Source organism: Salmo trutta, chromosome 13, assembly GCF_901001165.1.
Source record: "Salmo trutta chromosome 13, fSalTru1.1, whole genome shotgun sequence".
Taxonomy (NCBI): Eukaryota; Metazoa; Chordata; class Actinopteri; order Salmoniformes; family Salmonidae; genus Salmo; species Salmo trutta.
This window is the reverse complement of record NC_042969.1, coordinates 63,242,993-63,268,482: the sequence shown is the minus strand read 5'-3', so window position 1 is coordinate 63,268,482 and position 25,490 is coordinate 63,242,993. Positions and strand designations below refer to the sequence as shown.

The following is a 25,490-nucleotide window of genomic DNA, read 5'->3' as shown; positions in this document are numbered from 1 at the left end:
TGAAGTCCTATGAATGCCATCTGATGAAGATCAAAGGTTAGTGATTAATTTTCTCTATTTCTGCGACTCCTCTCTTTGGCTGGAAAATGGTGTATATTTTTTTGTGACTAGGCGCTGACCTAACATAATCACATGGTATGCTTTACTGGAAAGCCTTTTTGAAATTGGTTTTTAAAATGGTGTATAATACTTGTATGTTTGAGGAATTTTAATTATGAGATTTCTGTTGTTTGAATTTGGCGCCCTACACTTTCACTGGCTGTTGTCAAATTGATCCCGTTAACGGGATTTCATTTCTAAGAAGTTAATAAAATGTGGAGTATTTCGAACCTTTGTGCAAATTTTCAATTAAGCAATGAATGTATAAAATCTAAAAAAGGTAAATAGAAAACACTTCAACTATAGTTGCAAACCAAGTAAATATAGGTCTAAAATATATAAAGATTTTAAGGGGCTCGCCCATTTTGCATGTTATTTTGGCATTAATGCGTGTCACATATCAACTTGTATTTGTTACCTTGGGTTGAGTGTTAGCGCCAACTAACGAAACCCCCGTTTCTCGACCGTGTAAATCGGGGCCATGTCTTTGCAGATCTAAGTTGTAACGGCAGCTGTTATCTCCTTCCATCTTCGTGATTCTTTGCCATATGGTGTACCGCAGTCAAAAGCCTCTTGCAACATTTAAGTCTGTGGTTTGTTTTGAGCACTCGACTGTACAGTCGTGGCCAAAAGTTTTGAGAATGACACAAATATTAATTTTCAGAGTTTGCTGCTTCAGTGTCTTTAGATATTTTTGTCAGATGTTACTATGGAATACTGAAGTATAATTACAAGCATTTCATAAGTGTCAACGGCTTTTATTGGCAATTACATGAAGTTGATGCAAAGAGTCAATATTTGCAGTGTTGACCCTTCTTTTTCAAGACCTCTGCAATCTGCCCTGGCATGCTGTCAATTAACTTCTGGGCCACATTCTGACTGATGGCAGCCCATTCTTGCATAATAAATGCTTGGAGTTTGTCAGAATGTGTGGGTTTTTGTTGTCCACCCGCCTCTTGAGGATTGACTACAAGTTCTCAATGGGATTAAGGTCTGGGGAGTTTCCTGGCCATGGACCCAAAATATCAATGCTTTGTTCCCCAAGCCACTTAGTTATCACTTTTTCCTTAATGCAAGGTGCTCCATCATGCTGGAAAAGGCATTGTTCATCACCAAACTGTTCCTGGATGGGTGGGAGAAGTTTCTCTCGGAGGATGTGTTGGTACCATTCTTTATTCATGGCTGTGTTCTTAGGCAAAATTATGAGTGAGCCCACTCCCTTGGCTGAGAAGCAACCCCACACATGGTCTCAGGATGCTTTACTGTTGGCATGACACAGGACTGATGGTAGCGCTCACCTTGTCTTCTCCGGACAAGCTTTTTTTTCCCGGAAGCCCCAAACAATCGGAAAGGGGATTCAGAGAAAATGACTACCACAGTCCTCAGCAGTCCAATCCCTGTACCTTTTGCAGAATATAAAAGTCTGTCCCTGATGTTTTTCCTGGAGAGAAGTGGCTTCTTTGCTGCCCTTCTTGACACCAGGCCATCCTCCAAAAGTCTTCGCCTCACTGTGCGTGCAGATGCACTCACACCTGCCTGCTGCCATTCCTGAGCAAGCTCTGTACTGGTGGTGCCCCGATCCCGCAGCTGAATCAACTTTAGGAGACGGTCCTGGCGCTTGCTGGACTTTCTTGGGCGCCCTGAAGCCTTCTTCACAACAATTGGACCGCTCTCCTTGAAGTTCTTGATGACCAGATAAATGGTTGATTTTAGGTGCAATCAACTGGCAGCAATATCCTTGCCTGTGAAGTCCTTTTTTGTGCAAAGCAATGGATGGCATGTAACCATGATAGACAGAGGAAGAACAATGATTCCAAGCACCACCCTCCTTTTGTGGCAGGGCTGAAATGCAGTGGAAATGTTTTTTGGGGATTCAGTTCATTTGCATGGCAAAGAGAGACTGCAATTAATTGCAATTCATCTGATCACTCTTCATAACATTCTGGAGTATATGCAAAACTGCCATCATACAAACTGAGGCAGCAGACATAGTGAAAATTAATATTTGTCATTCTGAAAACTTTTGGCCAGGACAACTTTTTTGGGTCTCATCCCTAGACTCTCTCCATACGGTTTCACATGATTCTTGCGTAGGTGATAAAAGAGGTTAGTGGTGTTTGAGCCTGTTGTCGGAACCGGCCTGCGGCATATTTTGCAGAAGATGGTTTTCTGGTCCGTGTCAGACTTTTCATACCCAAACCACGTCCATGCGACCGAAGTAGCCCCTCTTTTAGGTACGAGCGCCATGTCTCCGTCACATTCACTCTCCAGGTTTGTTTGTGTTGCAAATTTTGGAAGAACGCAAGGCATCGTCCAATTGACAAAATATATTGGCATAAAGAGCGATTTGCGCCAACAAAATAAACAATAGAGCATAATATGAAACGATAGATGTTTTTCTATCATCACACGATATATACTGCTCAAAAAAATAAAGGGAACACTTAAACAACACAATGTAACTCCAAGTCAATCACACTTCTGTGAAATGAAACTGTCCACTTAGGAAGCAACACTGATTGACAATACATTTCACATGCTGTTGTGCAAATGGAATAGACAACAGGTGGAAATTATAGGCAATTAGCAAGACACCCCCAATAAAGGAGTGGTTCTGCAGGTGGGGACCACAGACCACTTCTCAGTTCCTATGCTTCCTGGCTGATGTTTTGGTCACTTTTGAATGCTGGTGGTGCTTTCACTCTAGTGGTAGCATGAGACGGAGTCTACAACCCACACAAGTGGCTCAGGTAGTGCAGCTCATCCAGGATGGCACATCAATACGAGCTGTGGCAAGAAGGTTTGCTGTGTCTGTCAGCGTAGTGTCCAGAGCATGGAGGCGCTACCAGGAGACAGGCCAGTACATCAGGAGACGTGGAGGAGGCCGTAGGAGGGCAACAACCCAGCAGCAGGACCACTACCACTGCCAGAGCCCTGCAAAATGACCTCCAGCAGGCCACATATGTGCATGTGTCTGCTCAAACGGTCAGAAACAGACTCCATGAGGGTGGTATGAAGGCCCGACGTCCACAGGTGGGGGTTGTGCTTACAGCCCAACACCGTGCAGGACGTTTGGCATTTGCCAGAGAACACAAAGATTGGCAAATTCGCCACTGGCGCCCTGTGCTCTTCACAGATGAAAGCAGGTTCACACTGAGCACGTGACAGAGTCTGGAGAAGCCGTGGAGAACGTTCTGCTGCCTGCAACATCCTCCAGCATGACCGGTTTGGCGGTGGGTCAGTCATGGTGTGGGGTGGCATTTCTTTGGGGGGGCCGCACAGCCCTCCATGTGCTCGCCAGAGGTAGCCTGACTGCCATTAGGTACCGAGATGAGATCCTCAGACCCCTTGTGAGACCATATGGTGGTGCGGTTGGCCCTGGGTTCCTCCTAATGCAAGACAATCCTAGACCTCATGTGGCTGGAGTGTGTCAGCAGTTCCTGCAAGAGGAAGGCATTGATGCTATGGACTGGCCCGCCCGTTCCCCAGACCTGAATCCAATTGAGCACATCTGGGACATCATGTCTCGCTCCATCCACCAACGCCACGTTGCACCACAGACTGTCCAGGAGTTGGTGGATGCTTTAGTCCAGATCTGGGAGGAGATCCCTCAGGAGACCATCCGCCACCTCATCAGGAGCATGCACAGGCATTGTAGGGAGGTCATACAGGCACGTGGAGGCCACACACACTACTGAGCCTCATTTTGACTTGTTTTAAGGACATTACATCAAAGTTGGATCAGCCTGTAGTGTGGTTTTCCACTTTAATTTTGAGTGTGACTCCAAATCCAGACCTCCATGGGTTGATAAATTGGATTTCCATTGATTATTTTTGTGTGATTTTGTTGTCAGCACATTCAACTATGTAAAGAAAAAAGTATTTAATAAGATTATTTCTTTCATTCAGATCTAGGATGTGTTGTTTAAGTGTTCCCTTTATTTTTTTGAGCAGTGTATATCGCCCAGCCCTACTAGAGGGTAGTGCGAACGGCCCAGTACGTCACTGGGGCCAAGCTTCCTGACATCCAGGACCTCTATACCAGGCTGTGTCAGAGGAAGGCCCTAAAAATTGTCAAAGACTCCAGTCACCCTAGTCATAGATTGTTCTCTCTGCTACTGCACGGCAAGTGGTATCGGAGTGCAAAGTCTAGGTCCAAGAGGCTTCTAAACAGCTTCTACCCCCAAGCCATAAGACTCCTGAACATCTAATCAAATGGCTACCCAGACTATTTGCATTGCCCCCCCCCCCCTTTACAACAACACTGCTACTCTGTTGTCATAATCTATTCATAGTCACTTCCAATAACTACAAACAGGGAGGTACCGGTTAGTTGAGGTAGTATGTACATGTAGGTAGTCTCGCTATTGTTGTTTTATTGCTATTCCTTAATTACTTGTTACTTTATCTCTTATTCTTGTCTGTATTTTGTAGCATGAAAGGCATGAGCTTTGTTTTTTCTGCAGGCTGTACACACTGTCTCTCATTCACAATTTCACAATCACTTGATAATGCCTCAAACTTCACGGTGGCATCCCCTTTGTGTGGCCCTAATGCACCCTCATTTTTTTTATTTTTTTTAAATCATGCCTTTTGCGGCCAGTGGCCGTTATGCCCTTCTTCCTGAGTGCTGCACGCTCCAAATCACCTCTCACTCACGTGGCTCTCCATCACGTGATCAGGTCTTTCTAACAGGCTACAAGTGAAGACCGACACATCGGACACATCTACGTGCGTCTTTATCCAATTCTGAGGTGCATATTGAAGATATTGGAAGAACTGTCCACATTTACTTTTCGTCAGCCAACAAGATGAGTAGGCCTAACGAACAGCAAAAGCACTAGCCTATGTCAATCTACTATCCCCCATAGTACAAAAAGTCGACCAATTCTGTGCAAGAAATGAATATTAAAAACACTCTGGGACAGTTGTGGGATGCGATAGATCCCAAATTATTACCACCACTAGCATCAAAAAAACATTTAGCTTAAAATGTTGATAAACTATTAGGCTATTTCTTCACGTTATAAGCGCAGCAATGCACACGGCAGTAGGTGCAAATGTTACATTAGCGGAAAACACCATTATCAAAAGTCACTGCAAATGCAATTATAAAAATTTGCAACTTTAATGGTGAAAATTATGTTCCCCAAACTTTAAACTCACACGCTGCTTATGTATGCCAGTTAGGCTCTACACCAATTGTAAAGCGGATTAATGCGTTTCATTTTAAATAGTTATTTGGCACTTTTTAGTTGTGATACAAACCTTATCAAAACATATAGGCCTATGGAATAGGCTACGAGGTGTGCAACTATGATTAGAAAGAGATCGCAAAAAAAGGCATTGTTTCTTATGCTGGGCATCATTCACAAGTGGTAGGCTAATATTGTCACCCATCAGACCATTCTTGATTTAGTCTTTACATATACTAAATATATACACATGTGAAATTTGTTTTGATTTAGAATGAACCATTATCATGCACCTGTATCGAAACAGGGGCAGCGGGAAAAAATACATGTCATCTATGCACTTAAATAACAAATGGAAGACGCTTTTCCTGTGGTTCATTTTCATGCCAGCCAGGTAATCTATACTCCTGTTGAAAAGATGAACAATGTGCTTTATATTAGGAAAGTTGAGAAATATAGTAGACCTAGTTTATAGAAAGATCCTCTTTTTAATAGAGGCCTTCACTCTGTTTTCTCACACAATTTCATAGCCTATAGAAATGTTGCGCAACATGAGCTCCCATTAAGTGTTTGATTAGATTTCCCATTACTTTTGCATTGATGACAGAATGATTAGAGGGACAATAGAGTGCTGAGTACCAGGCACTTAGCAAGTTTGGTAGGCTACTAATGACCAGCAGCAGCATCAGAGCTTGGGGAAGCCCAATTATCGTGATTAAACGGTCATGTGGAAATTGACTGCCTTCATGACCGCCGGTGTGGCGGTAATACAGTCACCACAACAGCCCTACACCAGACTGCACCAAGCAGGGGTCCCAGGAAGTCTTATGTTCTGTGTGGTTTCATATGGTTCCCATTCATTTAGTCTCTTCCTCAATGAAACATTGTGTGTCCTTTTAAACAGTATCTGCCTACAGGTCAACCAGAGAATATAGAAATTGGAGTTAGTAATGAATAAAGAAATAAAACTCCTGCAGGGACAGTGCCTCTACATTTCTGGCCTAGGCATTCGATGTATATACTGACAGCTTATCATTTTCATCTGCCAAGGTAAGGTTTACCTCCTGTAGAGTAATGTACTTAGGACAAGGAGTTTTTCCTGACCATGGGAAACTGGGCACGCACACACACCCAACCTCAAACATTTCCACTGCTCTACGGAGCAGAGCTGAAAACCTTGATAGGGGCCGAAGGAAGAAATACTTCCCATTTGTTTGTGTCTAAACCTCTTTAGGCCATTACCACAGCAGCCAGTTACATATTTCATCTCTTCTTTCCTCCATCCCTCTTTCCTGCCCTCTCTTTAATACAATAGCGCTAAGGTAATAGAATCACGCCCACTAAGCTACAGCTCGCTCTCCTCCTTATCCATCATTGGTGCAGTAAGGGAAAGTCCTTCCTGTTATCTCCTGTGGTTAACATGGTATTATCCCTAAATCACATCATCATAATATCATGTGCTGCTCCCAGCTTGTTGTGTGGTGAGGCTGTATACCGGTACCGCGACAGCAAATATTAACACATTTTCCTAGATTGTATTGAATGTTTGATTATATGTCTGAGCTGGCACAGAGCTCAGATACTACTAATGACATAGATGGCCTCCACTCTTAGACAGGCTCTGGGGACTGGTCTAGGATCAGGTTTCGAAACAAACCAAGGTTCTCTACCAAAGCATCGTGAGACAGAACTATACCCAGAACAGCCCACGTGCCGTATTTTCTCAATGTAATGAGGGTAACAATAATATATGCACTATGCAGCTGTGACATTATCAATGGATATTAGAAATTATAAACTAGGTGGTCTGAGCCCTGAATGCCGATTGGCTCAAAGCCGTATACCACGGATATGACAAAAAAAAAACAACACACTCGTTACTGTTCTAATTGCATTGGTAACCAGTTTATAATAGCAATAGGCACCTCAGGGGTTTGTGGATAATGGCAAATATACCACGGCTAAGTGCTGTATCCAGGCACTCTGCGTTGCGTCCTGCAAAAGAACAGCCCTTTGCCATGGTATATTGGCCATATACCACATCCCCCTCGAGCCTTACTGCTTAATTATATTGCGCATCTGCAGCATTTCAAATAAGTGCTATTTCAAGTGCTGCCTTATAAATGTGAGACTTAAGACAGATTCAGCAGCTGTCCCCATGCCCTACTTATTGTCATGCTCTGTTAAATCACATTAATGTACACTACAACAGGATAATGTGTTTGTAGAGGTTTTGTTTGATTTCTTTACTTTATTTAATGTTCTGCACCGGCAGTTCTGTTCATGGGCCATCTCATTCACAGAGAGGGAAACTGGCTGCTTCAACCAAAACCTGCATCAGCAGCACCCGATTAAATAAAACCCAGTCAAACAGGACTTCCACCAACACAGCGTTTTGTAAGGATTCCTTTGGTACTAAAGTAAACAGCACACAGGGTGTAATGCTGGTGATAACAATGCTGAGAAGTGGACCCTACCGTCCGGGGCAACTGCTGAGACAGTCACACACACAAAAAACATGGGTCCCCTTACACTACCGTTACTATCAAATTACACACAGAAAGATACAGTACTTGAAAGAGCACATTCAGTGCAGTGACTGGAGAAATACCATTCAGCCATTGTGACAGAACAGTCAGACAGGTTCTTTAATGAATGGAGGTTTGTGTGTATCTGGAGAAACTGCTATTTGGGGACAATCCTTCAGTTTAGCCAGGACACACCGGGGTTAGTAGAAGAGAGCAGACCAATCAGAGATCTTTATAGTTCTCCGTTATGCCCAAATTGTCCCCTCAGTCAGATGAAGGTTTGCAAGGCCTCCCTCCTGACACATGCAACTCTGTAGTTAATGCATGTGTGTCCCCCATGCTGATAGGAAATCGACTACACAGAGGTAAACAAAGAATTAACCCTTGAATCCAAGTGCTCCATGTCATGCCATTAAAGTTGAGATATGATAAAATGATAGTTCTGTTGCTGTGTTGCACTGTGTGGTGCTTACGGTCTGACCTTCTACAGCACGTCCACACTGACTGGGAGTAACCTTCCTGAACTCAAATGTATAGTTGTACTATAAAGACATGACCGTGTGTGTTTGGTCGGGTTTGAGGGATTTGACCTTCAGGAGCTATTGCCTTGCTATATTTATGGGAGAATAATACATAGCGTGAATGATTTATTAATTACTCTGAATGAATTTACTTGCATGCAAAAGCCAATTAGGCCTAAATGTCCCTTTACCTTAAATCTCTTTTTTCTTCTTACATTTCCTTAAAACAGATCATTAACTTAAGCAGCCAAGTTGCTGTCTACTAAAACAAATAGCCAGAAATGCCCATGAATCAAGATGACACTCACTGATTTATACACCAAAACAACCTTACCCGAGCTCTACCTTTAAAATGAAAAACCCAAACAGCTTCCCATCTGTCTTTTTGAGATCAGAACTGCTTAAGCAGTGGTTAACAAACAAACAGCAAGAGCAGGGAGATCATTTCAGAGTTATTCAAAATGGCTGACTTCACCCATCAACATGAGTTATCCCAGCATTGTGCTGCCCTGCAGACTGCTATTGGCTTCTGGGAAGTAGCAGCTCCTCTGAGAACTGATACAGTTCTGAGAACTGCTCTGGGAACAGCAGAGACAACTTGTTTATAAGAACGTCTGAAAAAGCCTGAGAGAATAATTGTGAGATGATAGTATGGGTACTTGGAGAATACTAGAAGATGATATTCCCAGATCATCTGGTAATTTAGGGGCACAGAAAGTCAGGAGCAGTGTGTGTGTGTTCGTTCAGGATCGTACTTTCTCAGGTGTTCATGCTCCTTCAGAAACAGTTCTGTTCTTCTGTTGTTCACTCCTGAGCCACTCTTGTATGTCCTGTTGGACAGAAAGACAGAGAATGGGTTTAATTCATATAACACTGTGCATATAAATTAGTCAGACACAAACAACTCAAGATGACATCACTGCTATGACCATCTGAAATATTTACTGACAAATTGATCCTGATTAATCTAAGGTATTAGCAAATTCAGCCACGATTGTATTAAACACTTCATCTATGGATTCATCCTTTTGACCACTTGAAACAAGGTTTGTCTGAATCAAGGTTAGTCTATGCAGCTACAGTCCAAGCAGACGGGCACAGTGTGGTAAAAGGACTACTTCATGTATAATAGGAGTACAGCAATGCTGAGGTGGTGGTTTAAAGAGCCAGCCTGGCCTGAATGGAAGACACTGAGGAGGGTTTCTCCTGTTATCAACATCACCATGTAAGCTAATGGGCAGAGTCATGCAGCTCGCCCTCTCTCCCTACCACCACTGCTGCTGGGGGGAGAGCGAAATAGCAGCATGGGAGAAGTACAATGGAAATAGATGTGAAAAGATAGTAATGGAATGATCCACATCGCAGAGGGATTGGCTCGTCATTGCAACAGTAACAACCTTAGTGGTTCTGCTGGTCATTGCGCTAACACTTGCTAGCATTGGCTTGCGAAACTACCTCTAACTTCCTCCATACTGGACACAAATGCTTAAAAATGATATCCAAAAGTACAACTGACCCTTTGGAAATAGATACCATTGCCAAAACCCCGAAGTATCCCTTTAAGATGTCTGGAGCCATGTGTGTGCGTGGTATTGTTGACAGAGCCCTCATCTCCTGGACCACTTAAGCAGCCACACACACCCAGTCAGGTCTGCTAATGCAGATGGAATACTACTGCCACCTAGCGGGCAACAGGGGAATGTGCGCTGTATTTCCATTTTCGCTTGTATAACAATGGTTTATAGTTACACAAGACACCACTCAGCCCCACATGTCAGGTTTTCTAGAACCATTTCAATGATAGTTAATTAAGTTTGAGATTAAATGGTAAAACATCACAAAATATGCAAAGACGCTATCAAAATCCCATCAGTTTTACAGGATTGGCTTTCACAAACCACACACACTGTTATAAACTGGGTGGTTCGAGCTCGGAATGCTGATTAGCTGATAGCTGTGGTATAGCAGACAGTATACCACGGGTAAGACAAAACATTTTTACTGCTCTAATTACATTGGTAACCAGTTTATAACAGCAATAAGGCACCTCAGGGGGTTTGTGGTATATGGCCAATATACCATGACTAAGGGCTGTATCCAGGCACTCCGCGTTGTGCATAAGAACAGCCCTTAGCCGTGGTATATTGGCCATATACCACACCCCCTCGGGCCTTACTGCTTAAAAATAAACTAGGGGGTCTTAACACGGACTGCTGATTGGCTGAGCGCCCTATACCACGGGTATGACAAAAAAATACATTTTTACTTTTGTAATTATGTTGGTAACCAGTTTATGCTAGCAATAAGGCACCTCAGGGTTTTGTGGTATATGGCAATATACTACAGCTAATGCATTGTCATTACATAGCGTCATGCCTAAGAACAGCCCTTAGCCGTGATATACAACACCTCCTCGTGCCTTATTGCTTAAGTCTATACTGTTCACCAAGTAGCCTATACAACGGCAGACTGTTGTTTAGACTACTCACAGAGTAGATGTGAGCACCCAGCAACCCCTGTCGAAAGCTCCTTAGCACTACTCTCTATAGGAAGTGGCTGCTGGACTAGCTATAGGCTGTAAGCCCATAAGCACTTTAGTGATGCTCTCCTTCCTCTCCACTGACCTGGGGAAAGGAGAGGCAGCAATTGTTTCAATTCTTGATCCAGGAGGGGATGAATGCATGGAATTAGGAATTAGAATAACAAATGTAATTTAAATAGATCAAATGTCTCTGCTGTAACCAAGAAGCTTAATCTTGACATCTAGCCACATAGCTAGCAAGTTAGCAAACCAAATGCATAGCTGGAGCCCTGAGCTGGATATAATTTAAAATTTGACACATCTTAGATTTCTTAGTTATAATGAATTAACTTCTAATTATAAGCAGTGGCGTAGCACGCATGCCCATTTTTTTTTTTACAGTACTGAAAATCCTTCCGTTTGTATTTCAAATTATACTGTAAATACCATATACCGGGGTATCGCCCAAGCCTACTAGAGAGGGAACATCCATGGTAGATAATGTGTTTTTATACAACAGGTGGGTCTAATCCTGAATGCTGATCGGTTAAAACCGCATTCCAGCTGGTTTCTATTCCACAAGTTACCACCGGCTAAATCTATGACATTAAAATACCCATTTACTCTGTTCCATCTGACTGTCCCATCAGCCCAGGCAGGGAAGTTATGAACTTCATCTCCACTATAAAAATTATTTAGACATGATCTCACATTTCTTTTAGACTAACATTTAGTTTAACAGTGGAGATTTGTATAAACCTTGCTGTCTGTCTCGCTGACATTTGCAACATAGAATTTGAATATTGAAACAATCTCCAGCTGTCCCATAGTAATGAATGTGTCCGGAGTCGGGACGAGACAGACAAGCAGCATTTCTCAGCCAGTCAGTCAAAATCATGAATTAGCTGGCATAATTTTTATGATATACAAAGAAATGTCTATTGAAAAAAAAAAGTAACAAAAACAAAGTGCAGCTAGTTCGTAGTCTTTCAAGCTTCAGTTAGAAGTTAGTCTTAACGGTGTTCTTGGCTAGCTCCTCTGAACAACAGTGTCCTAATGAGAGAGCACATTTTCCATGCCAGGTGAAATCGTGCCTCATTAGCTCATTGTTATGGATGTATCCAAACGTCACTAGAAAACAGCTTAAACAAATGCAGCTACTGTTATTCTGTCTGCACTGTTTGACATGACTAAGTTAGCCATTGTTGCCTAGCTAGCATTGTACAATAAATGGGTAGAAAGAACAAAAGAATACAACAGTTCTTTAACTAGAAGAGATGCTGAATTCTCCTTTTTAGTAAGGTCAGCAAAAGTAGCAGAGTGAAGACAAAATTACTATAAGTTTATTTCATAAAGACTGTATAGTATCATGTATAGCTGTATCAGAGAAACTGAACTTGTGGATCTTGACAAAATTGACAACTTTTAAAGAATAGTGGTGAAGCATCCCAGTGGTGCCCTAACAGACTACCACCTCCCTCTGTGTCTCGCCATCTGTCCCTCTTCCTTCCCTCCCTTTCTGTCTCTCCCGCACTGTCTCAATTTCCCCATCTCACAGGGTTTCCTGTAAATGTAAGCTCCGAGTATCTGTATGACTGCCTGCGTCTCTTCTCCAGTGGTGCTGTGTGGGACCATGACTGCAGCTAGAACCACGAGCTGTCAGCCCAGCCTAATGTCATCACTCCAGTCTAGTGCGCATGGCTCACTGCAGCGCTCTAGCCTCCAGTCATCCATCCATCTCACCGCCCTCCCAGGAGGAGTTCCACTATGATGCCAACTCTATGCCTGATAGTATACAATACAATAGGGGTTCTTGTTAGCTTAGTGTTGTTGTAGTGATTATTAGCACTGCTGTTAGCGTCAGTAGCTTGGCTATTAGTGTGTGTTAGTTCAGCATTAGCACGCCACAAGACTCAAGCACGTGGGCTTTGAAAGCGTTACAACACCAGTTTAAATCCTTGAGGAGCAGCATGTATGTAGTTTGTCATTTCCCAATGTGTACGTTAATGCTTACAGTACATCATACACCATGTAGGCTACATGGATCAGAATGCACATAATAATAAAAAAGTTGTCCTTTGGGGACTTTAGTTTTTTTGAAAACTGTGATGACTCAGACAGGACTACCACTAAAATAAAGCTCACATTTCCAATCACATTGTGTGGGTGGGCAGTAATGTCATCTTCCCAAGTAGAACAATTATAAATTCAGTCCACAGCCAACAGAACAGTGAAAGGTTCATTCCCAGGCACTATGATGGATGGTTAATGTGGAGCACATGGACAACAGACATGAGTGCATGGAACAACAGTGAGCACTGATGAATAAGGCTATCTTCATATAAAAGGAGGGGAGTTTGCCGTGTGTGTGTTTGCTCAATAGGAATCCTGCAGTGGTCTCGAGGTGCGGCCTGCTGCATCTTAGATCAATAAGCCATTAAAACACAGACAAGAGTCATAGTCTGGTTGCCCAGCCCTCATTTACTACCAAGCCAAACATGGAGCACTGAGCACCTTCTCTCTCTCTCATTACAGAGGCCCATGGAGGTAGGGCTGGGCAGTAAACCATAAAAACGATATCGGTATCAGTGGCGGTCAGTGCCATTTATGATGACAGAAGACAAAAAAAAATGTTATCATGAGCATGGCCTTATTATTATTACAGCATGTTGGATGACTGTCATTCATATTCCATTCACCCAGTTCAATGTAACATAACTAAATTGCCCTATACCCATCATGAGGTTGCTACAATCTAGCCTACGAATGAAAGTGTAGAAAGTAGGTGCACACAGGTCAATAGAAAACTTAGATGACACAGCGACACATTTAATACAGCCCTACACACTCTTGCCTGCATCTAGCTTATCTAGGGTAGAATCATTAGTCCAACAGTTGCAAATGAGAGTGTCGCGTCAGCATTTTTGAAAAAGATTTGTTGAAAACTGTTCAACTATTGTATTTCTTTGAGTCCACTACTGACCACATGTTATGCACTGCAGTGCTAGCTAACTGTAGCTGATGCTATCAGTACTAGATTAATTCTCTGATCCTTTGATTGGGTGGACGACGCTCGTCGGATGTGGCAGGGCTTGCAAACTATTACAGACTACAAAAGGGAAGCACAGCCGCGAGCTGCCCAGTGACACAAGCCTACCAGACGAGCTAAATTACCTTGCTTCGGGGCTAGGAACACTGAAGCATGCATTAGAGCATCAGCTGTTCTGGACAACTGTGTGATCACGCAGCCGATGTGAGTAAGATCTTTAAACAGGTCAACATTCACAAGGCCAGACGGATCACCAGGACGTGGACACCGAGCATGTGCTGGCCAACTGGCAAGTGTCTTCAATGACATTTTCAACCTGTTCCTGACTGAGTCTGTAATAGCTACATGTTTCAAGCAGACCACCATAGTCCCTGTGCCCAAGAACACTAACGTAACCTGCCTAAATGACTACCGACCCGTAGCCCTCACGTCTGTAGCCATGAAGTGTTTTGAAAGGCTGGTCATGGCTCACATCAATAACATTATCCCAGAAACCCTAGACCCAATCCAATTTGCACACCTCCCCAACATATCCACAGATGATGGAATCTCTACTGCACTCCACACTGCCCTTTCCCACCTGGACAAAAGGAACACCTACGTGAGAATGCTATTCATTGACACCAGCTCATTGACTACAGCATTCAACACCATTGTGCCCTCAAAGCTGATCATTAAGCTGAGGACCCTGTGACTAAACACCTCCCTCTGCAACTGGATCCTGGACTTACTGACGGGCCACCCCCAGGTGGTAAGGGTAGGTAACAACACATCTGCCACGCTGATTCTCAACACGTGGGCCACTCAGAGGTGCGTGCTCAGTCCCCCCACCTGTACTCCCTGTTCACCCATGACTGCATGGCCTGGCACGACTCCAATACCACCATTTTCAGTCTCCCCCTCAGGAGCCTAAAAAGATTTGGCATGGGTCCTCAGATCCTCAAAAGGTTCTACAGCTGCACCAGACAGCATCCTGACTGGTTGCATCCCTCCCTGGTATAGCAACTGCTCGGCCTCCGACCGCAAGGCACTACAGAGGGTAGTGCGAACGGCCCAGTACAACACTTGGCCCCAAGCTTCCTGCCATCCAGGACCTCTATAACAGGCAGTGTCAGAGGAAGGCCCTAAAAATTGTCAAAGACTGTTCTAGGTCCAAAAAGGCTTCTTAACAATTTCTACCCCCAAGCCATAAGACTCCTGAACAGCTAATCAAATGGCTACCCAGACTATTTGCATTGTACCCCCCCTCTTTTACACTGCTGCTACTCTATTATCTATGCATAGTCACTTTAACTCTACCGACATATTACCTAAATTACCTCAACTACCCTGTGCCCACGCACATTGACTCTGTACCGGTACCCCCCTGTATATAGCCTCGCTACTGTTATTTTACTGCTGCCCTTTAATCATTTGCTATTTACATATTTTACTTAACACTTATTTTTCTTAAAACTGCATTGTTGATTAAGGGCTTGTATGTAAGCGTTTCACTGTAAGGTCTACACCTGTTGTATTCGGCGCATGTGACAGATTTTATTTTATTTGCTACAAGAGCTCTGATAGGTTGGAGGACCTTCTCCAGAAGTTGTCATAATTACTGTGTAAGTCTATGGAAGGGGGGTGAGAACCAAGAGCCTCCTAGGTTTTGTATGTAAGTCAATGTACCAAGAGGAGGCCGGAAAATAGCTGCCCTCCAGGCTACACCATGGTGCTACCCTACACAGTGCTGTTGAGGCTACTGTAGACATTTATTGCTAAACACTGTTTTAATCAATTATTTGGAATATATTTATTATAGTTTTTTGGGGAATTCACTGAGGAGGATGGCCCACCCCTACCTCCTCTGAGGGGCCTCCACTGATTGGTATTCATTCACAAACCCATTTGGATTTTTACTTTACTATCAAAAAAATGTATTTTAAAATGTTTGATTTGTTATTTTAAATGACTCAAAATTATAGCAATCACCTGTTTTTAATCGCCAGTAAGCATATTTAGAACTTGTATTATTCAGAAACATCAAATACTGTAAAATAATTGAAAAACTACAGTCATTTTGGCCATGTCGCCCAGTCCTACACGGAGGACATGATTCCTGAAAGTTTCACAGGTCTGAATAACATGGCTATATACAGGGAGTACCAGTACCGAGTCGACGTGCAGGTGTACGATGTAATTGAGGTAGCTATGTACATATAGGTTGGGGTAAAGTGACTAAGCAACAGGATAGATAATAGGCAGTAGCAGCATATGTGGTGAGTGTGAAAGTGCCTATAAAGAAAGGTTCAATGTATATATGCTTGTGTCACCCCACCCAAAGTGGGTGAAATGTCACAATTTTTTTTTTTTTTTTTTTTACTTCAGCATCTAAATAGCATACAGGACTGGTATTCTATTCTTTTGTTTTCACTGACATCGATTTGGAATTTGAGACAAATGAGGGAGTGTTCTTACATACAGAACCATAATAAAATCAATATAATCATATGCTTTATCAATCACCCTTTTCAGTTGAAATAAAATTGACAACCTGTTGTTTCAAGTCAGTACAATGTTTTATGGTAAGAAAGGATCTATGGAGGGATGGCTGGAGGGAGAGATACTCACTCAATGTCTTTGCGGACAGACCCCAGCAAATCTTCTCTCTCCCGGATGGCAAGGAAGTTGGCTTTGGTTTTGTGGAATTCGTGAGTGTAGTCCTTGGGTACAGCAACAAAAAACAGGAGTTAAGGGGATGCAAAACTATTAACCCCATGGGAGTTAAGTGAAAACGTAAATGATGCATGCAGATCTCAAGTTAAGACTAAGAGATGAGACAAGGGGAGAGAAACAAAGAAAAAGGGAGGGAGAGAAAAAAGGTAGAAAGAGTAAGAGACAGGCACAGACTTGCAAGATGTCTCTGTGTCTCTGGAGCGTGTGCATCAGGGCTGCGTTAAGGGACGTCACCCCCGGGGTGCTGGTGTACTCTGCCATCTTGTCATTCACACCTGTGAGCTGAGAGACACAGCACCATCAGTACACATACACACAATGCAAGATTCAACCATGTTGACATGCCTATGATAGTGAAGCTGAATAAAATTATTTGCTGTTTAGTCTTACTTTGGCCAGCAGCTGTTCAATCTCCACAGACATGGTCTCAAACATTCTGTCCTGTGTCGAGTTGTTGAGGAGGGAAGCAGTATCTGAGTTGCTATAGCGCGGAGAGGAAGACCATTAGGACTCTCAACATGTGGGCTTGGTGGAGGTACTGTATCACCATATTTGTAACACCCATCAGTCCAATCAGATCCATGAACACCAAGAAAAAGCATGTTTAAAAGAGAATCTCCATTGAAAGTGCTTTAAATTCCAGGAGAAGGCTTAATCTCTGTTTGGGAAACTGGCCCCGAAGGTGTAGAAGGCTAGGAGCTAGAGGAAGGGGCTAGAAACCAGAATGGGACTAGGCACTCGTCTGACCTGTCATTTAGGCCCTAGGGGAATGGGGTTAGGGACCTACATGGAACTGGTTTTAGTCTTACCTGTCTCCTCGACGGCCATCTCTGGAACTACTGTAGCTTGTACACAGTTTACTGAAGGACACCAGCTTCAGGTCCAACTCATTCTCCAGCTGCCTGGCCTGCTTTCGCAAATCTGGAATGTGCAACACACATAGCAGACAGACACACCGTTTGGAATTGAGAAACAGGGTTGGCATCAACAGTAATCTAAGCCTACAGAAAGACATGGGGCGGCAGCGTAGCCTAGTGGTTAGAGCGTTGGACTAGTAAAGGTTGCAAGTTCGAATCACCGAGCTGACAAGGTACAAATCTGTCGTTCTGCCCCTGAACAAGGCAGTTAACCCACTGTTCCTAGGCCGTCATTGAAAATAAGAATTTGTTCTTAACTGACTTGCCTAGTTAAATAAAGGTAACATAGCTAATGAGTCATTAATAATATGTTGTCTTGCTGTCTTTTTCATATAAACGTTAGTTAAACATCCAACTTTTCCTGAACATGGAAAAGTTCAATTAGCCATCTATACATCTATATAACGTTAGCTAAGTGGAGACAACAAAACAACAATCAGGCAGCACTTCTGGTGTTGACAAAATAACTACCCAACTAACGTTAGCACACAAACATCATTTGGCTACCGTTGGCTGAACATATTGATAACTAAATAACTAGCTGGGTGAAATTGAAATCACAATTTAGCTAGCTACATTTCTATTTTGTTAGCTAGCTAACTATACAACGAATCTAAAATAGCTAGTTTGCTACAAGATATTCGAAGGTAACTTGCTAGGCTAACCAACATTACCTAGCTGACGTTACATCCGTAAACGCTTCACTTGCTAGCAAAGCTTGTTTTGCTAGCTAGCTGAGCTCGTGGACAGGCAACCCAACGGCGTGTCGATTTGCTCCAAATTTGACAACACCGTTGGCATGTAAACCCCGTTAAAATGTACCAAACATCGTTGCAAATGTATCAAATAGCTGTCTGATCGCACCCTAGTTGTGCCAGTTTTCCACCTCACCTTCCCAGTAGTTGCTGCTTCCTCCTGCCATTTTTGTTGTCCAACGTCATCAGCTGACGCACGGCCCACCTACAGGACATGGAACTTGAAAACTCCTACCACACTACAAAAGCGCCTCCCGGTGCGGGTAACTAGTCATGTGCGGCATCCATTGACAAACTGGTCAGCATCTTGGGAACAAAAAAAACGGTGTAATAATAGCCTCGTAGACAGTAATTGATAGCGGAATGATTGTGTGAGAAAGACAGCTACAGACCACACCTGCCAGTAGAAGATGTTGCCTTTAATGCCTTCTTTTCAGATAAACTGTGTCCACAGAAGCAATGAGGAATGCTGTGAAACTGGTCCAATTCTCTCCACATTCCGCTTCCCCTCACCAAAAAAATAAAATGGCAAATGCTAGTAGTCTGCACACAAACAACTGCATTTTGACATCTCAAAATCCAGTCTATTAAATTGACTAAACTAAATCTGCACTAACACATTCTTCACCTCTCATAGCAGCCACCATGCAAGTTGTCTTCATACAAAACATTAATTCGTTGGCTGTCCCCTAGTGGCAATGGTTGGTCAATAGAAAAATGCTACAATTGCGATTCTGCTTTAACATCTTGCTGCCATGTTGCTGCTGAATGACAGATACAGTATAATCTGGCTGAGAAAAGATGAGAGCAGTGTCAAAGCAACAAATTAGGACATAATTCATTTTCTTTCCATATTGTTTAATTTCATCAATGTCTTGAAGAGTGTTCATGTTAGCATGTCTGTCATATCACCACATACAATGGAACAGGTTGGTTTGTTATGAAATGTGTGTTGTAGTCAGGGTTAACATGAATTGCACTTATTTTTCTCATTCAAATACACTTGGCAACAGTTCATTATCTACAATCAATTCAGTTTCATATAAAAAGAAACAAAAATAACAATTTACATCAAAACCCCAACATCCATTCAGAAAACACTCTCCATCCCTCACACACAATGTAAATCAAATAGAAAAATAACTTACTTTCTCCCCTAAGATTACCTGGCTTTGCTACAATATTGATTATGTGCAACTGAGATGATCGTTAGGAGTCAGACACCCCTGTAGACTAGTGGTCCTCCACCCTGGTCCTGGAAAACTACATAGCGTACAGGGTTTTGTTCCAGCCCAGCACTAACATACCTGATTCGACTAACCAGCTACTCAAAATGACCTTGATGAGAGTAGAATTGGAAGGATTAATGTTGGGCTGGAACAAAAGTCTGCACACCTTATACTCCTCATGACCAGGGTTGGTGACCACTGTTGTAGAGGAAGATGCCCTCCTCTCTAAACGCTCTCCCACAATTGCTGGATGGTTCTAGAGCAGACGTTCTGCTGCCTTTTCAGTAATGTTGGGTTGACATCTAGCACAAGGATTTGATAGAATTGTGATTTATCAGATGTACAAATAAATCATGAATGCATGAAAAAAAAATACAAGTAAATTACAACAAAATATACATCTATATGTTGCGGCTGATTATTAAAGCATGGGTAAGTAATTTGCCATCTTAAGGGTCATTTTGAGATATGAAACGTGTAGAAAGAAAAAGCATAGATTCTCTTTCAAATGGAAAAACATTAAGAAAACCATCCATTTGTGATTTACATTATTTGCATCTATTTCAAAGTGCATTCCCTGATCAATTAAATGGGGAATCATGTATTTGTATTTAACATACAGTGCTTGTAGTAAAATGCAGAGGGCCTTGTGCTGTATGTTCAATAGGGCACATGAATAAGCAGAGGGCAATAGAAGTGAAAACACATGCAGCCTGTGAACCCGGGCCCATTGTAAGTCTTCTGCTCTGAAAGAGTTCATCTCTTAAAATACTCCAGACCCCTGGATGACTAATGTCTTCCATATCACCTGAGTATATGATGGATCACAGATTATAATTGGTCCTAGACCATAATCTGGACAAGATTCTAGTATATCTAGTACCCACACCACCACGCTTCTGTACTGTAGCCCTAAAAGAGAGTGGCGTGTCTAACTCTACATCAGCCAAGGCACTGTGTTTGATGCTCCCTCTGAAAGACTGGCTAACTGGACTGTGACAACACTGACAAAAACTTTGAGAAACAGACATTTCTTTAATAATTTCAAATGACTGCAATTGGTATATTCATTGGTAATAGTTCCAAGTATAAGTATCAAATAAATATATGGACAGGTTGATGAGTGGCTAACTGCAAAAGTGTGCATGTGTGTGTTGCGTGCATGAAGAAAAAAAAAAGTTGCCCAGCTCCACTAGGCCTTTAGTGTGCATCTGTAGACAGAGCAAAGCAGGTGTTAATTTGGATGATTCGGCTTGGACACCAGCCATAGAGGACCGTTGTGGTCTCTGAAACAGCTCTCTCTGGTGGGCGGGAGGACAGGCAAATGGGACCTGGAGAATCTTATAGGGACGGACAAGAACAAGCCCTCCCTGCTCCATCTCATCCTCTCCAGTAAAGCAGAGCCACAGAGCACAACAACGACCAACTCAACAGTCACAGGGAGGCGCAGTAGTAGTAGAGAAATTCCACAGTAACAAGGTGAGACTCAGATTTTTCACTTTAAAATGTATTTCAAACAAAAACTATACAACTCTATGCACATTAACTCTACTACAATTTCCACAGAACATAATAAAAAATACAGAATGATGGCCCCAACAGCACAAACTGTCATTCTGCTACCAAACTTTGAATCTGCACTGTTCTTCAAGTAAATGTGTTATTGTAAAATGTTCTATGGAAATGGTTAAAAGTAGTCCTTGTGCATTGAGTTTTACAGTGTGTTCAACTTTGCAATCATTGGTTTTTGTTTTAAAGTGTTAAATCGGAGTCTCAGCATCACTCTGTTAATGTGGAATTGCCCAGTACTAACAACAGGGTCGTATTAATTTGGGCACACTGTAGCAAAACGTTTTCGAAACGTTTTCGAACAACAAAGCAAAAATAAGCATTTCTTATTGTCCCTTCCCTGTTTCCGTCCGTTTTAATCAGTTTGGTGCCTAATGAATACGACCCAGGTTGGCCATGTATGTATGTATGTATGTATGTGGGATCTCAGAGTTTGTTGGCGTTGGCATAGAGCGTGTCCTCATCGCTTTCGCTCTCATCCTGGAACTCGTTGGAGAGCAGGGACTTCTTGGAGCCAAGGCGAATCTCGTCCTCGTAATCGTCACGGTGCTGCCGCAGCCGATGGAAACCATCCTTCTGCTGGTTGGATTTAGCAGAGCACACACACCAGATGATACAGGCTGTCACCACCAGGGCCGTCATGGAGGCCGCTGCAGGGAAGGAGAGAGGAGAGACAAGCATATATACACGAGGCAGAGGCACAAAACAAACGTATGTCCTAAAAACCTACAGAATTTAACTTATTCACCTTGTTTTACTCCCTACAATAGTCCCCGGGCCGACTACGTGAAAAATCTGTCGATGTGCCCTTGAGCAAGACACTTAACCCTAACTGCTCTGGATAAGAGCGTCTGCTAAATTATATATTTTTTTATTTCACCTTTATTTAACTAGGCAAGTCAGTTAAGAACAAATTCTTATTTACAATGACAGCTTAGGAACAGTGGGTTAACTGCCTTGTTCAGGGGCAGAACAGATACTTACCTTGTCAGCTCGGGAATTCAATCTAGCAACCTTTCAATTACTGGCCCAACGCTCTAACCACTAGGCTACCCTGCTGCCCCAATGACTAAAATGTATAAAAAAAATGGAATTCTCTGCAATCATCTGGCAACATTACACAAAAGGTAACATCTCCACAAAAAACTGTTCTCTTCATGCTTACCTGCAGTAGCCACAACAAACTCCCGGGGCAGACCAAAAATGCGGTTGTCCATGTCAAACTCTATGATGATGGAGCTGGCGGCTTCATATGACGACACAACCACCTCCTGCCGTTGTTGCTGGTAGCCATCAGCCACAGCCTCTATGTTGTGGTTTCCTGGTGCCAGAAGAGCATGGAAGTAGCCTCCCTCTGCAGTGAACACCCTCACACCCCCATTCAACACTATCATGGCCCCCACGATGGGCTTCCCACTCTTATCCTTCACCATGCCACGCACACCTTTATGGACCTGAGGGAGAGACAGAAACACAGATTGAATGTAAAGTACACAGAACAAAAATTAAGTAGCCTTGTCCAAGCCAGAACGGCCAATAGGGCAGGAGCCTATATCCTGTTACTGTAGCGTAAGGCAGCATGATGTACAGAACAAGTATACCCCCTAAACAGGATGCTAGTCTATCGCAGGAAGATAATGTAATATTACTTAATGTAATAGATTAAGAAATATTATCTTAATTTCATCTTCTGTGGCAATACTTGCACATGTATACCATAAATGCATTCAATAATGTATCAAACAAACGCGTTTGATAAGTAACCAATCGGAGCCCCGAAATGCATGAATTAATTATTATCAAACACACTCAATAACTCATCAACGCATTTGTAAACTTATTGAATGCATTTGTATTACATGACCCCAGGTCAGAGGTAAAGAGTATTACTGACCTCCACCAGCATGCTGAGCAGTGCCTTCCTGTTCTCAGCCCACAGCGTGGCCAGCTGCTCGGCCGGGGGGAACAGACAGCAGCCTGTATACACCGTGATCTCTGGACAGTGGCCAAAGTCCACACTGAAGTCCTAGAAAGACAGACCAGACAGACAGATCAGAATAGCCATATTGACGACCAGTAAAGCTTAGTCCAGAATGGCCACTGTACTTTAACATCAAACACAACTGATCAGGCTCTTACACAGTTAGTTGAAGTTAAATACAGACTTAGCAGTAGAAGTCGTGTCGTTCCAGGACTCAACAAGCAGATGCTTCTTTGGGCCGGGTGACAGAACCACCTTTCTCTTGTGAGAGATATAGCATTAGGAAGTAGGGTATGAAACATACCTTCATACTACCCATGTGACTTTGTCTCTCTGCTGCCCTGAGTACTCCATCAGGGATGTTACCCACTGGGGAGAGAGGAGAAGAGGAGGATGAAACATAGGAGTCAATAGATGTATATCAGACATATTTTCCAATTCACCACTTAGAATGCAGTCTATAGGTCACAGTGGTCCATTTGTGGTGCTGTTGGTACATACTTTGGCCGTTGCTTGGACATCCCGTATCCCCCAGGTGCATCTTGGGATGGTTGCTGGCGTACACATTGGCCAAGTACTTCAGAGTTTCCTCATTTTCAACTGAAAAAAAGTACACTATTAGTTAACTATTTATTTTATAGTTTTCTAGTATTCTATATTTGGAGCCCCATGTTCCTACCGGGCTGTACGGGCTTGTCGTAGGGGTAAGTAGCCAACAGGGAGCCTCCATCCAGGGCTACAGAGAGTGTGAAGCCCCTCTCTAAGATCAGGTCCATCACTGCTCTGGTCTCTGGCTGAGCCTCCACCACCCGCTGGGAGGCATTACCTACAACAGCAGCACACACAGACAGGACACCAGCAAACATGTAAGGGCATGCAGGTACACACACACACACACACACACACACACACACACACACACACACATATATATATAACACAAACATCTCAGTCTATACACCAACCACAGCAGGTACTGACCAAAGAAGTCAGTGTCCAGATCTTTCCCGTGTGCGTTCGTCATGCCCACAGTAGAGGTGCACTGTTTCTCTCTGGCCAGCTCTCGTCCATCTGGGTTGATGGAGGGAAGGATGATGATCCGCGTCTCGTTTATCAACTGTGGAGAGGAGAAGAGGGAGAAGAGGAATGAGGAGTAGAACAACAGGACATCAGTTATATTTAAAGGGAGCTTTTTTATTTTAGAACATCTTTCCTTTTTAATGTGTGGTCGATAAAAATATAAAAATTGTATGAATATTTAGTAATTTTAAGGCAACACAACTGCGCAAGGGTGTGAATAACTTCACTAGGCACTGTAGTTATGATTGGTGTAGTAAAAACATTCAGTTAAATCATCTCACCCTGGTGATGGTGGGGTTCTTGTCGTAGTTGATGCAGAGGAAGGCAGCGAACTCCAGCAGGAGCTCTGTGCCCACGGGGGCGTTGCCATGGATACCTCCCACCAAGCGGATTTTGGGCTTGGCCGTTTCAGGCTCGTCTGGTTTGTTGGAAATCTCCAAGGCCCAGATGGTCCTGTACTCCACACTCTGGCCCAAACTAGACAGAAGAATGCATGTTATTATCAATTCCACTGTAGATTATATGGGATATGGTTACCTAGCAGACTCTTCTGCAAAGACACATAGACTGTAATTCCAACCATTTGGAGGAGAGGTTTTGAGGTTAGCCATTACGGGGTACAGGGGGGCAGGTAGCCAACCGGTTAGAGTGTAATACATATACAATTTTTTTTGCATAACAAGCTAAATTATTTTGATTAAGGGCAGTTACACTAGGGGTTAGAGGTCAGGGTTTACCTGTGCAGGGAGGTGACATTTGATGAGGTCAGAGGTCATAACGCGGGCCAGCCTACCTTTGCAGGGAGGTCCTCTTGAGGAAGTTATGGTCTAGATGTTAGACATCAGGTTAGGGTTTAGAGGTCAGGAGTCATAACTCAGGCGTACCTATGCAGGGAGGTGATCTTGGGGAAGTTGAGCGTCAAACCCCTCAGGAACTCTGACAGCTCTTTGTAGCGTCTGTATCTGAAGCTGCTCTCTGTGGCGGTACTCTGAACCAGCTGCTCCAGCCCCTGGCCCAGAGACAGGTCCTTAATGAAGCTATGGAACTGCTCCTCCGCAGGGTCCTGGGTGGCTCCAGGGTCCTTGGGGGCCTGTCCATTGGGCTCCGAACGTACCCGTGTCAGCCGGAAGTCTACCAGCTCCACCCCCTCCTCTGGCACTGTGGCGTAGATCTTTACTGAGTTGTACCTGAGAAGAAGGGGAGGAAGGGTTAGAGCATAGAAAGTTGTTCATTCTAGTTCTGTTTCTATGGGTTAGGGTGGGGTTACCCTACAAATGTAGACCCGGTATTGGGTCTACATTTAAACAAACCCTCTAATTTATCTCAGTTAC

General features: G+C 43.2%; 2 protein-coding genes across 2 annotated transcripts in view; both read right to left on the bottom strand.

Moving 5' to 3' along the window:
* Positions 1 to 8,458: 8,458 nt before the first annotated feature.
* Positions 8,459 to 18,566, bottom strand: LOC115206274 (Golgi SNAP receptor complex member 1-like). The gene is made up of 6 exons (XM_029773042.1): positions 18,437 to 18,566; positions 17,438 to 17,549; positions 17,019 to 17,109; positions 16,803 to 16,910; positions 16,524 to 16,615; positions 8,459 to 9,173 (listed from the first exon to the last, which is right to left on the bottom strand). The coding sequence occupies exons 1-6, from the start codon at positions 18,465 to 18,467 to the stop codon at positions 9,062 to 9,064; spliced, it is 546 nt and encodes a 181-aa protein (XP_029628902.1). The 5' UTR covers positions 18,468 to 18,566; the 3' UTR covers positions 8,459 to 9,061.
* A 571-nt stretch (positions 18,567 to 19,137) lies between these two features.
* The window catches only part of LOC115206273 (carboxypeptidase D), a 39,527-nt gene continuing 33,174 nt past the window's right edge, over positions 19,138 to 25,490 (bottom strand). The window contains exons 13-21 of the mRNA XM_029773040.1: positions 25,044 to 25,346; positions 24,441 to 24,636; positions 24,061 to 24,196; positions 23,759 to 23,905; positions 23,581 to 23,679; positions 23,384 to 23,448; positions 22,993 to 23,124; positions 22,264 to 22,552; positions 19,138 to 21,748 (exon numbers count right to left, since the gene is read on the bottom strand). Coding sequence (XP_029628900.1) covers positions 21,525 to 21,748; positions 22,264 to 22,552; positions 22,993 to 23,124; positions 23,384 to 23,448; positions 23,581 to 23,679; positions 23,759 to 23,905; positions 24,061 to 24,196; positions 24,441 to 24,636; positions 25,044 to 25,346 — 1,591 coding nt within the window. The 3' untranslated portion in view covers positions 19,138 to 21,524. The remainder of the gene's footprint in view (positions 21,749 to 22,263; positions 22,553 to 22,992; positions 23,125 to 23,383; positions 23,449 to 23,580; positions 23,680 to 23,758; positions 23,906 to 24,060; positions 24,197 to 24,440; positions 24,637 to 25,043; positions 25,347 to 25,490) is intronic.